Source organism: Thamnophis elegans, chromosome 3 (genome assembly GCF_009769535.1).
Source record: "Thamnophis elegans isolate rThaEle1 chromosome 3, rThaEle1.pri, whole genome shotgun sequence".
NCBI classification, from domain to species: Eukaryota; Metazoa; Chordata; class Lepidosauria; order Squamata; family Colubridae; genus Thamnophis; species Thamnophis elegans.
Genome location: NC_045543.1, coordinates 32,301,910 through 32,316,147, shown reverse-complemented (window position 1 = coordinate 32,316,147; position 14,238 = coordinate 32,301,910). Strand labels below are relative to the sequence as shown.

The 14,238-nt window shown below is 34.6% G+C and overlaps 1 protein-coding gene across 5 annotated transcripts in view; it reads right to left on the bottom strand.

Moving 5' to 3' along the window:
• Positions 1-14,238, bottom strand: part of ITSN2 (intersectin 2) — a 74,885-nt gene that overhangs the window by 23,715 nt on the left and 36,932 nt on the right. For 4 of the 5 annotated variants that reach the window (XM_032213645.1, XM_032213647.1, XM_032213648.1 and 1 more), the window contains 11 exons: positions 14,061-14,200; positions 6,362-6,498; positions 5,514-5,962; positions 4,854-4,975; positions 4,496-4,674; positions 3,849-3,990; positions 2,720-2,925; positions 1,942-2,000; positions 967-1,133; positions 561-603; positions 364-485 (listed from right to left, as the gene is read on the bottom strand). In XM_032213645.1, the coding sequence (XP_032069536.1) occupies positions 364-485; positions 561-603; positions 967-1,133; positions 1,942-2,000; positions 2,720-2,925; positions 3,849-3,990; positions 4,496-4,674; positions 4,854-4,975; positions 5,514-5,962; positions 6,362-6,498; positions 14,061-14,200 (1,766 nt within the window). Of the gene's footprint in view, positions 1-363; positions 486-560; positions 604-966; positions 1,134-1,941; positions 2,001-2,719; positions 2,926-3,848; positions 3,991-4,495; positions 4,675-4,853; positions 4,976-5,513; positions 5,963-6,361; positions 6,499-11,572; positions 11,654-14,060; positions 14,201-14,238 lie in introns of all 5 variants that reach the window. The other variant, XM_032213649.1, reaches the window with a different exon arrangement.

The following is a 14,238-nucleotide window of genomic DNA, read 5'->3' as shown; positions in this document are numbered from 1 at the left end:
CATTTAAGAAAATATGTTCTTTTTTTACTTATGGATTCATAAGGAGGAAGAGTGCTAAATTCTTCTCAACAGCAGATGATGCAAGAGGGATATAGATCTAGTTTTTAGTAGATAAGTGCTTGATGTGTCTACATGCTTATTCCTTCTTGTTTTCATTTATATTTAACTACTATATATTTCTTTTGATTTCAATAATCAACCAACCAATGAGGTCTCCTTTTTTTATAGATTTTTTTTTCTTCTTGAAATAAATACAGTTTTGCTCAAAATATTTCTTTTAGCAAAAAGTATTTTTACAGACATAATTTGCTCATCTATATAAGAAACATGACATACAGTCAGAGGAACCTCCTGCTCTATTACCTGTAGTTCTCCCTGCCACCATCCACTAGAATTTTTCTTCAAAATTACAATCAGCTGTCCAGGAGCAAGACTTAGCTGTTCTGTTCCTGATGCAGTGTAGGCTGTTGTAACTTGAGCAATTTCTAAAGAGAAATATGTATTAGTGTAAAATAAATGATTTTAATATATAAGAACATAAAAATATCAGTAATACTTACCAGGTTTTTTATTTAATGTTCCTGTTTTGCTAGCTGTAGAAGTCTACAAGAAAGAAGAAACAATTGGGAGCTTACGTTTAATTTTAGCTCTCCCCTTTTTATTGCAAGTACCTATTTTTGAAGCACCACACAACCTTAGAAAATCTAAAACCAATCCTTCTGCAACAAATTCTGCCTCCTCCCATCTTCCCTGCCTTTTATGCCCTGCCACAAGTGCCATCAGAATGGGCAATATTTATTCTCTGAGACAAAGCTGAATTCTTTAGTATTACATTTCCTTGGGCTTGTACCAGTATCCCTGTAACAGTCTTGGTTTTCATCTTGAAATCCCGCATCTCTAACTGCAAAAAAAAAAGAAAAAAAAGAAAAAAGAAACCCTAAAAGCAAAACACTTTGGAAGTCTTACATCATGATCCTTTGGTTTGACATAGTTTGAAGGAAAGATTCCACTTCTATCACCAATTCTTCCAGTCCACCATTCTCCATCTTTCTGACTCACTACTATTTCTTCACCTTCAGTGAAAGTTAAATCGCCAGGCTCAGAACTTGAATAAGGATATAGTGCTATATATTCTGAAAAGGTAGAGAAAAATTCAGTCTTGTAGTAAAGCTGTATATGACTAAAGATTGTAAAATACTGATTCATGTAATCCTTTCTACTTCAACATCTTTGACTAATGCTCAGGTAACATCAGGCAACAAAGGAAATTATAGATACCTTTTTTAATGACAGAAAAATTCAAAGTCAAAATGTAATACTGCAATAGCTTAATCACACACAAACGTATTCCTCTCACATTCAGACATCTTACACCATTTGTTAGCAGTGTGTAGTGTCCCTTCATGTATTCAGGTCTAGCATGGCAGACAATTACAAATATGATGCTATTCACTGTGATTTGTAGTATAGCTTACTAATAGAGGGAAAGATATAAACATATCCTCATCACATACATATATACTGCACATTTTGGTATTTGCAAGTGTAGCATCACTTTTGCAAAGCAAATTTATACTTCACTTAAGTCAATGCTGGTTAGCAGATGAGGGTTTGAATGGTGTTTAGGCTAACTTCTCCAAATCCAGCATGCTGATTTCTTATCACGTGTCACAATTTAACCTGCATTTAACCATTTTAATGAAATTATTTTATTAAAGTATTCAGAGAAAAAGTACACTCTGCAGGTAAAATATATGGAGACCAGAATAAAAGGATTTTCTCTCTTTATTATTACAAATATTTATCTCAGAACATTTATAGTATTGGATAGTGTTGTAACGGGTGTTTGAAATACTGCAGTACTATGCATGTTCTTTATTCCTTGAGACACATACATTCATTCAAAGACTGAGAGTGCTTAAATGCAGATCTTACTCTCACCTGAAACACAAGTTGATGTGGAAGGATTCTTATTTATAGTTGCATAAACAGCTTCTGATCTGCAGAAGAAATAATTAAGTTACTTATTTTTCCATATTCAATTATTCAAACTTAGAGATCCTTGAAAATAGGGGAAAGTATCAATTCATCAAATCTTACTGGATATGATGAAACAGAGTCTCATTTCTTTCTCTTCTCATATAGCCCTCCCCATCCTACCCTTGGGGTGGATTCAAAGTGAAGCATCTGTTTCACACCAGCCATACTTTGGTGTTAATATTACCATAATTCTGATTTGTTAAAATAAGCCATCACTGGAATCCATGGTTTAAAGTTGGGTGATTTCCTACAAACCCATCAGCAGAAGGCATTAATAAGAACACAAATGTAAGAAAGGAAGGGAAATGAGAATTCTAAGTTCTGTGTGAAGATGGTATTTGTTAAGGTAAAACCACTGATCTGGTAAAAGATTTTTTCCAAATATCTTTCTCAATTTCAAACTTTATTTTAAAAATTCTGAATTTATCCAAAAATTTGGGAATATAATATATGAATGGTTAAAAACAGAATAAAAATGATCTGTGCAACTGTTCTTAATTCTAAATGTAATATTCAAAGCCAGCAAAGTTTAAAGTGTTGAAAAATCATCTGTGGGGAATCAGAGATTGTCCATATGAATCCCTCCAAATCTCAGTAAATGTCTTCTATTCACCTTCTACACAAACCACAAACATTTTGCCAATTGTTTCAGTTCAAATATTCTGACAGCCTTACTTACTCATCTCTTTGGCATTCATTTCCAGGCAAAATCTTCACATAGGATTTGGGAAACCATCCTCTTCCTTTGCCAGCTTCCCCATACCACCAATTTTCTTGCTGCTCCAGCACAGTAATTATGTCATTTTTTGAAAAATTTAAGTGATTATCTTTTTTTGCAGTCCAAGAACAAAGTGCTTGTGCTTTTATGTTTTCTACCACTTGTCCCTGTCAAAGGTAGGTAGTATGTTAATGCCAGCCATGCGAGTTTTAAAGACACAAAATCTATACTAAAATATGTTGACCTCAGAAACATACAAATGATTAATGTAAAACAAACTAGCAGCTCTACTTTGGAAGAAGCTAAGCATATTTGGAATATACTGCAATTGATTTGGCGTAGTCTAGAGAAAATGAATAACTCTACCACATAAATAGGAATACTTATATCTACCACCATCTTTTAAAGTGCCTATTAAAATAGATTAAAAGTGTCTTTTAAGGATAATGTAGTTTGATAATTACAAGAGCTGAAGAAGCTTCTTTAATGAGAAGCGAAATGTCTTCAAAGAAAAACAAGAAAGTCCAGTTGCCTCTTGAAAAAGCACCTTTGGGACAACAATGACCTGGATGATTGAGAATCTCCCTACACATTGGTCCATAAATATATATATTTTTAAAAATTGTCTACAAATTCCAACTAAATTATGGAACATTTTCAATAAAATAGAACCAGGCAAGACAAGCTCTGGTAAACTACCTTGAAAATTTTTGTGGTGGACAGGGTAATCTTTCATAAACCAACAATTAGCCAATTATGCAGGTTACCACTATGTATTTCTTGCATATAATGTAATACTATATATTATATGAAAGAGAATATAGAGCACTTTAATAAATGAATGCTACAAATTAGATGGTTACAGCAATATAATATTTCATTTATTTACATATTTATGTATTTCATATGTAGGTTGTTCATTCCCAAAAACTTTGGGCCATTAACAACAGCATCATAAAGTAAAACAAGCTCCCTAATAACAAAATCAAAAATATAAAACACCAAAAGTATAAAACCAATGTGCTTCGATGTCCTTGGCATATTGATGCTCCCAACCCTGTGCCAACAGTTCCATTCTGTACCAACATACCTGCCCATGGATGGGAGAAACAGATCCTGGGGAAACAGTGCGAGTAAAGGCAGACTTTTTCTGCCATGAGCTAGTATTTAAATTTGCAAAAGATACATTTTGGTAATCTGCTTCATCTGCTGGTTTACTGGGTGAATGTACTCTGCAAGATCAAAACATATGCATAAGGGAATTACTTTCAATAAAACCTAATAGGTGAAACAGCAAACTAGCCAAAACACTTTCAAGATCTCCCAGAAAGGACATATAGGGATGCTTTATAATTCATAGCTTCTGCAATTGCTAAGGAATCCTTACTGTGCAGAAAGAGAGAAATTCTTGAAATCAACTTGGAAAACTTTTTCATGTAGATGGATCCTCCAGCTATCATTTTAATTCAAGAAGCACTTAATATCAAAACACAGTACAAATACTTTTACATTTTTAAAATGGAACAGAGATCAGCTACTCTCACACTATGTCAAATTAAAAATTTGTGATGTTGGTGTATTCACTGTGAAATAGTGTTATTGAAATATTTGTATTGTATTAATGGTTATTTTTAAATCTCAGTTGCTGATTGTCTTTGTGTGTGTGTGTGTGTTGTTGGGTTATTATTCTTAGCCAGCCGGTCAATAAATAAATTGAATACATAAATTTATATTTACTCTAGAGGAACTGAAGTAGCTGGTACAGTGACTGTAGGAGGAAGTAAGGCTTTCTTGGGAGGTGAAACATGTTTTTCATTTTCAGGTATTTTCTCTACATAATTGCATGGAAACCACCCAAAATGTCCTTGAAAACTTCCATATAACCAGCCAGGTTCTCCTTCAGTTTTCTCAGCAACCTGGAAAGGAAATGGGAGAGAAAAAATTATCAAATGTAATGTTAATATTTTTTTACTTGTTTATAAATATGTTTTAATTCTGCTACATGTCAGTTGGTGCATTTTGTAAAGAAAAAAACAAAATTATTTGGGATTAAATAAACTAACTATGTATTTAGTATTCAGAAATGATAATTTACCTCAATAATATCTCCGGAATGGAAGCTTATCTCATCTTGATTCCTGGCTTCAAATGGGTATAAAGCTCTATAATTCACGAAGCCCACTGATGTCTTAGAATCAGCAGCACTAATTGGATGGCCTGAAGAGTCAAGGAGATACTATTAATTGATTGCTAGTTCCTGATAAATGCTTTTTCAAAAGTCTATTTCTAGGAAGTTCAGGATTTCTGCAAGCCCACCACCTTATCCTCTTGTTTAAATCTTGGAAAGAGCCAAATACACAGGAATAATTACTACTGAAAAGTTGCCATCCCTTTAAACTCCTATTTCCTCACCAATCAGGAACAGCAAAAGACACTGTAGACAGCTATCAGAGGTCCTGGTAGATCTAAATGTCTGTGCATAACAAAAGACTTTCCATTAATACACAGGAACCTCCTACTGTGGTAACTACTACTGTTCCATAAAAGTCCCCTGTCCTCAGTAGAAGGTTTCAGAGCAAAGAGAAGGGGAAATCAGCAAAAAACAGCATCTGCTATCTGACCGGAGGATCCATGAGGGACTCTTTTGGGGACAGTCCTATCTCAAGAGTGGAAGCCATCTCAGGATCCTAAATGTTGTTTCAAACTACAGAATAATCCAAAGTAAACTACTCACATCTAAAAAAAGAACAGTTACCTTCATTTTTCAGGGCAGACTTAAGATTTCCCTTTGTTTGTTTAAGAACATTTATGTTTTTCTCATTTAACAGAGAAACAGATTTCTCAGAATCTTGCAAATTAAATATATCTTTTCTTTTCTTCCCTTCTTCAAATCGTTTAAGTTTCTCCTCAGCTTCTTTTGCAATTTTCTCCTGTCGTTTTTTTTCTTCTGCCTTTTGTTTCTGCCTCAGCTGCTCAGTCTCTCTTAGAATTCCTACTTGTTTATTTTGTCTTTCCTCTTCAAATTTCTCATCAGCCAGTTTTTGTTTCTGGATTTCCCTCTCTCGTGCAATGGCCTCCTCAGCTCTTTGTTTTTCCTCATGGATCTTTTCCTGCATTCGATCTTCTTTCAGACGCTTTTTTCTTTCGTCTTCTTCCTTCTTGATTGTTTCTTGCCACAAGTTCTCCTTTTCCTGTTTTGCTTTTCTTTTGAAAGATAGAAAAGAAACAAAAAATAATTATTCTGATATTAGTATTAGTATTGAAAAGCAAGAATGAGTAGCAAACACCTTGATGTGAACCTTATGCCAGCTTCTTTTCATTGCCTTCAGAAGGTTTTAGGTTCACCTGTATTATGCAGTCTTGGTTATAGCAATATTAATCTGTACTATTTACTAAAATGCATGTATTTTGATGTAGAATGTTAGAAAAAAACTTAAACCTGGTTTTAATTTTGTCACAGCAATATAATCAGTAAAGAGTGGTAAATGCTAGCATGCATACTCTCAAAATGCAGTTTCTGTATTTATTGTTACCTATTGATAGGAAACAAAGAATAAAATGAAGGGGCTAGAGGAAAAAATAGAAATACTTTAAACACATTACCGTGCAGTCTCATCATCTATTCTTTTTTTCAAAACAAGTTCAGTTCTTTTTCTTTCCAGTTCTTGAATTTTTTCATGTTTGATTTTGTGGAGCTGCTCAAGTGCTTTCTGTTGTGTGCAGTAAGTTTCTCTTAGTTCCTATTAAAAAAACACAAAATTAAGAAAGCAAAAAAGCAAGCAGATTTTAGAGAAGTGATTCCATTCAATACTCTGAATCCAAATGTTCTTGCAGGTTTCCAACCAATCATATAGACCAAGACAAAATTATTTTAGTTTATTTTTGCTTTTGAGGCCCTCCATACCATTTAAACTGCCCTTTAAAAAACATTTAAAGTCATTCTTTATGGTTTTGCAAATGTGCACAAAAACTGCTGCAGTGAACATTGTTTTCTAATCACTTATTATGTGCATACCCTACTTTATAAGTTAGATTCAATTTTCTATAATGACGATGGCAAAAAGTTACATTTCTTCACCACTGCTACAGCCTTGTAGTGATGTCTAGAGCAGGGGAAGAAGGCTTCTCAGTCTACCTGATATGATATCACAGATACCTGCCAACACTTTGAACACTGTATGATTCCATTCTAACTCCTAAACTGTGAGATGATTTTCAATTGCTGAGGCATGAATATTTTGTTATTTCTCTTTGTTTGAAAAGGGTCACAAAAATTATTCTAAATGTTAAATAACAAACAGCAAAATGAAAAGGAGAAAAACAATATAATTCAAGGTGTTAGTTACGATCTATACTGCCCTACAGGGCATGAAGCCAGGCTACCTATGGAACTGGCTTCATATTACATCAGCCCATCCCACCTGATCAGGCAGGGAAGGTATGTTGCAGTCTCCTTCCAGGTTTGGGAAAAGAGCATTCTCTGACAATATCCCCACTCTATGGAATGTTCTCTCCCCAGAGGTGAGGCAGGCCCTGATTCCCTGGTCTTCCGAAAAGGAGGTATAACATGGCTCTGCAGGCTTGTGCGGGAAGCCCAGAGGAGTAGGCAGTCATGGCATTTGTTAGTGCCCTCTTTTTGCCTTTATCAGCCAATTTTCCTTAAAAATTTGTATGTATGTATGTATGTATGTATGTATGTTTACTTTATCATTTTACTACATGTTTATTGGTACAGGAATTGGAGAATTATTATTTTTATTAAGGCCTTTCCTACATTTTTGAGAACATTAAATTGAATTAGCAGCCATAGAATTGTCATTTCCTTAGAGTCCTGCGAAAAAATCAGGTGGAACAATGGCTGATGACCTCTTTCTATCGGTCCACCATAGAAAGTGTCCTCACATATTGTATTACAGTATGGTATGCTGGTTTAACAGTTGCGGACAGGAAGGCACTACAGAGAGTGATCAATTCAGCACAAGAAACCATTGGTTGCCCTCTGGCACCACTGGATGACTTCGCCAGATCTCGCTGCTTTTGCAGAGTAAGGAAGATACTCAGAGATGATTCACACCCTGGTCAGTGTCTCTTTGCACATCTACCATCAGGCAGAAGACATCAAAGTATAGCCAGCCGAACAAACAGGTTTAAAGATAGTTTCTATCCTTGGGCTGTGAGACTTTTAAATACAACCACAATCACTCCATGCATACGCTAGTTTTTTTTCTTTTTCTTTCTTTTTTCGTTTCTGTTATACTTTTGCACCAATGAGGTTAAAACCAATTTCGTTGTATTTAAGTACGATGACAATAAAGATTATACTTCCTTCCTTCCTTATTTCATACAATGAAGGGGCTGACTGTATTACAGAGTTATTGATATTCTGAGTTTTTTAAATAATGTCCAATATCACAAACATAACACAGAAAGTCTCTGAAAAGAAACTAGTAACTGAACTGTTCATATCTATTTCCCCCTACATTTCTGACCTGTCATCACATTCTTCAATGAACTTTTCAAATGGTTCTTTTCAGTGCCTCACTTTTCTCTAGTAATTATTGAAGAAAAAATAAATGAACGTTTTCATACTTAGGTGACATGCTTTGCTGAAATCAGTTAATCTTCAAATCAGGTTTGCTTTAGTTATGTAATGTTTCACACTCAGCACCATTAAGTAGAAATTGCCAAGAAATTGCCCCTAGTTGGCTATTCATGGATCTTGCATATCTTGGTGCAAAGTCATTCACTTTGTTTGCTAAATTCATTAACAACATGCATATTGTTGGGTGTATTTCTCATCCTATTTTTTTTCTGATTCAATGAGAGAACTATTAATTCTACTTACATTTAAGTAGTTTTCCATAAGGTAATGGGAAATTTTCCAAGCAAAGGTTCTCCATCAACCAAAAGTGAAAAAAGACTACTATATCTACATATTCTCCATAATTTCCATAAATTGTAAACTATAGCACTAGTTGGGGATGGAATTACTGAAAGGAATCATAAAACTTTAATGTGAAACACCAATGTGTAGAAGGCTCCTCAAAGATTCTCAAGACCTTTTGGTATCTTATGCTTTGTCTGAATAATGAGAGACTCTTTGTAAATAATCCTATTTAATTCAGTGTTAGAAGGTTGCATGCCAATTACTTGAGTTGGGTAGAATGTTTCTGCCAGTTTTGGCTAAGTCATTTTCTTGCAATTACCCTTTATACTGACATAACAATATCATTATTGAGTACAGAACATTAGACTGTTTTAGTACACATCAGCCGTATGATTATCAAGTAACTTTATTATACTATTGGACATTGTCAGCAAATGTCAAACCAACTGTTAAACGATCAAGATAAATTACAAAATCTGGGAGTTACTCTGGTATAGTGGCTAACATGCTAGACTAGAAACTAAGACATTGGAGGGAGTTCCAGTCCTTCCTTAAGCACAGAAACTGGCTGAATGACTGAGCCAATATCTGTCTCTCAGGCCAATCCACCTGACTGGGTTGTTGTGAGGAATGTCACTTTGAACTGTACAAAATAAAAACAATCTTGTATTTATCCTTTGCTCTTACTTTCAGACCATTGCTTCATGGTTCAGGCCCAAATCAAGTACCAGGTCAAGTTTTCAAAAATTGTGCTTGCACATACACAGAAGAACATTCCTTACATATCCAGCATGTACCTAGCTGCCTTTCTCCATCATACATATAGGAAAAGTTAGATTGCTTCCCACCTTCCAAAACTGCTTTGTTGCAGAAACAGTGGAAACTATAAGATACCCCTTGTTTCAAATATGTCTCTTTTTATATTACCAATGGCACAAGAAAAAAGGATCTCAGCCTGGAAAAATTCCCATCCCATTCTAAATAAGTGCCCCTCAGGCAGGACACCCTTTCCACAGTGTTATAGACTAGCACAATCCTATCTTATTCTTGTTTTTGGAGTTATCATTCTGAGTCTTCTGGATATGCTTTGATACTAAATAGACAGATAGAATATTCTTTCCCATGCCCAAACGCCAGTGATGTTTCTTAATGATCTTGCACCCAGACTAGGTTACAACATTAATGCTAGTGAAGCATTGAAGCACTCGCACTGATGATGTTACCTAGTTTGGGTAATGAAACATCAGAGAGTATCAAAACATTGCACTTTTTGAAAGCAGCCATAAAACTTTAAAACAAACTGGAATTAAAATGACAGGAAACAAATCCTGTGATGGATGCAAACACTATTCACACATTATATTGATAATATGAGGAATTCATATATTTGTTCATCTTCTTATATAATCTATTTATCAGAAATACTATGCAACATTCCAAAAACAATAAGTTGACCAGTTACTCTGTGAATAAAGTATGAATATTGGTATTTCTCAGGATACTCTGTGACTGTTCTCAAAGGGATTATTTGTGAATGAATGATTACACAAAGACCCGCTTCATAAAGACAAATGAAAGTCAGAATCCACAACGTTCAACTGGATAATCTATGATTTTAAGCAAATACCATTTTTTTTGGGTAAAAAACATTTATTAACACATTTATTAGCATGGCTAATGACAATTATCAACATCACTGTCTGTATGCCCTGCATTTCAATTCTCCTTGACTTCTCTGTTTTATAATTCCCTTGGTTCTTTTTCAGAATAATATTCAGTGCATGTTTTGAAGCAATGATTTATAAAATCTCATACCACACTATTGTTTTGCTACAAAAGACCAATACTGTTATATTTCCACGTCAACAGCTCTGGAAATGCTTTCTTCTCTTTGATCTAAGGGGAAACTGGAAAAAGATGAAGGCAATATATGGCAGCCTGTATGCAAGTACCAGAGCAATTGTCACATTGTGATCGTGGAAAAGCCAAACAAAGACGATCCTATGTATAGCATGTTCAGCAGCAGTTGTGGTGGGATGGAACTTGGATCCAAAGGGGTAATCAAATGGGTTTCTGAAAACAGTCTAAAGATATAATCTATGGGGGAACAAAGATCTTAAAATTTTTATTCTGAAAAATATAAAGCTTGCCTTAGTGATACTCTAATTGGCAGTTGGTTTGTTATAAAAAGCCAAACATATGGGAGAACAAGTCAATATGTAATGGGCTTTGTAATTTCACAAGTTTTTTCTCCCAGGAATATATAGTCTTGAGATTTTATGATCTGAATCCAACTTCCTTTGATTTTATAACTATTGGTATCTAAAAAGAAAGTAGCAGGCCATTTTCTTCAAGTGTAACTCAGAACGCTAGCTAATTTATTATTTTTTTCTGTCAATGTTCTTGAGGCAAAATCAAGCATTTATATTTATCAGTGGATTTTTGTTGATCTGGGGAGAAGTAGAGATTGTTTTTCACACAATGTTTTTTTTATTACTTATTCTGGGAATTCTGGCCTTACACTTTTCCTTCGTTATACATATAATAGACAAGTATTTTTCTATGATTAAAATAGACAAAATAATAACAATCTTTTTACAGATAGGACTTTGTTTCAGATAAACTGGTAAAGAGTAATCCATCCACCAAACACTATGTGAGTTTTAAGGATTTTGCTTAAAAGTAGTGACATGAGGATTGTTCCTACCCTTTCCCATAATTGAAAGTATTTAGTTAGTGGACAGAATTTAAAAGCAAGCAGAAGGCAAATAAAATCTGTTACTGCAATAGAGCACCAAATTATTGCATAGGAAAATATTTCAAGTGCTATAGAAATGCAAATTATTTTTTAAAAACACACACACGCACGCACACACAAAACACGGAAATTATTAGAAGCAAAAAAAGGCCAAAGATTAGAAAATAACCTTAAGTAAGAGGAAGAGGTTGTTGAGACAGCTTAGCAGATATAAAAGGCACTGAAGAATAGAAGCATCCATAGTCTCACACTGTAAGATAAGGCAGATAAAAAGCAGTTAAACTTTTCACTGGGATTGTTGTGAAGGTGGAGAATTTAAAGGTTATGACAAGGAATTGGAATAATTAATCTAGCAATCAAAGTTCTGATTCAACTCTCATCATATCTACCCATAGGGGTAGAGGGGTGAATGAGAGTGTGAGAAAGAGAGTCTTCTATAGCTAAAATTAGTAATATTAATGGTTCATAAATCGGATCAACAATAAACTGTTGTCCTCTGCAATGTTCCTATTCAGCCATCGCTTCTTCTGCTGCATAGGTCATTCCATTTCTATTCTCATTTCCCACAATAAGTGAAGCATGCCATAGAATGCATAAACAATTTGGGGAATCTTCAACTGTTGATCCCTTTGATGCTTGAGATGAAGTGGTGCTATTTTGTAATATAAGGATTGGTACTTGGGATACACATCTTTCTACAGTATTTGCATGTAAGCTCTACAGTGAAAACAGGCAGTACAATGGATTTGGCCTGATCGAAGCAATAAAAAAAAAAGCAGGGTATTCTTTTATATTTGTTGCTCTACCCCTTGACTTAGACAGAACCGACAGGTCAGGAACTATGGTCCAATCCTCTTAACTACAGCATTTCATGAAACAGATCAAACAGCTGCTCCTTTACAATCTCTCTTAAGTTGCCCTGTTCTACAGCATATATGATTCACAGGTAGACCTTCCTTAATGACTGCCATGTTTAGTAATCATTCAAAGATACAACGGTTCTGACAAAGTAGTTTTACAATCAGTATTTCCACTTACAATCCTTGTAGCACCCCCACAGTCATGTGATCGCTGTTTCAGCACTTTTACATCAGATGAGTGTTTATGACTGCTGCAGCATCCCAAAGTTATAGGATCATCATTCCAAAAAGCAGAGTCATTGGAAAGCAATAAAACCGCAAGTCACAGTCTTGTGATGTCTCATTTAACAACTGTGACAGGAGTGAGATTGTTAGTCTGTGGCAGTCACATGGTTACTTGTTTAATGATTGGGTTGTTAGTGTTTGTCCTATTATAGTCATTAAGCAAGGACTACTTATAGTTGGCTAGGCTAAGCCTCCAATGTTAATCAGTCACAAAGAGCTCAGTTATGTTACTGAGAAGAGAAAGCCACTTCTTCTATGTCACCTGCCTATGCTGTCCACTTAGAAAAGGGGAGAAAACAAGAAAGTAAAGAATGGAAAGTGATGGCAGCACTGACTTTTCCCTTTGTTACATTTACAGGCATACTCTGTTATCTATCAGCTGCGTGGAAAGGTTTCAGACACATATTGTTAAGTAGGAAATTACTAATCACCGCACTCCCAAGATTATCTTAAACACAAAAAATTATAGCTTTGCCAGCCCTCCATATTCTAATTAATATGCATGTATATGTATCTAGAATATGTTTTATAATTTAAACACAAATATGTTGCAATGTAGCATGGATGACTGTCACTAAATTACTTATACATCTCATTTGCTGCCCAGGATTTGACAGTTGAAGGACAATTTCAAGTCCTCCATTCATAACCTTTGATTCTGAAAGAGATTTGAATCAGGCTCTCTGTCACGCTGCAATCATGGCTTTTGATAGATGACAGAAAACAGTAAATGAAAGAAGACATTACTACTAAGTAATCCAGGTAAGGAAGATTTCAGGTGTAGCTTAAGCCCTTGCTTCTGCATTTTGGAAACACACTTCTATTTCAGGAAAGAGGTTGAGTGGAGAACCTAACTGCCAATAAAAAGAACATGGAATAGGTTCTTTGTTTAGAAGTAAGCTTAGTAACTGCAGTTTGTACACATTTTTGGTTTTCTCACACTTTTCAAGCTTTTTGTTTTCTCCATATTTCCCCTTATCTGCATATTCCCAATTTTCATTGTGGCTGAATGGATGGAAAATAGATGGTGTAATATTAATTTCACTTGCACCAAGAAACTGCTTTGGTGTGTCTTAAATAATGAACATATTGAGTGAAATAGCTGGCCTTTTGTTCTTATTCCATTATATATAAGCTTTTATTAATTAAGAAAAAGAGTATTTGCAAATCTTATTTTCATCTATTTTCCTATGCCAAGGTTCACTTTCATTATTTTAGTGGATGTTACTTTGAATAATATTAATTTACCCTACAATATGCAAAATAATACCCATGTGAATCTTGGTGTAAACAGGTCAAACTGCAAAATGCTGGTACTAATTCTTTTTAAAATCAAATTGAAGATTTAATGGGCAAGCATTTGAGTATCATCAACGAATTGCATTTTTATGAGATCTCATGAAGAGAAGATACCACATAGGGCTTGATTGGTTAAAGGAACAAATTGAAAAGAAAGTTTTGCTAAATAAACAATTTTAGATGTTTAAATAAAAGGCTACAACAAAATTGTACCTCGAGCTGCTTATTAAAAATATCAATTTCTGACAGCTTGGAAGTGGTTTCTTCTTGTAGTGTATCTAGTTGTTCCTGAAGTTTTTGGCATAATTCTTCTTTTTCTGATGATTTCTTCTGCAATGAATTTAGATGTGTATCTGCAAATGAAAGACCAAATATTTAATATTTACAGGTG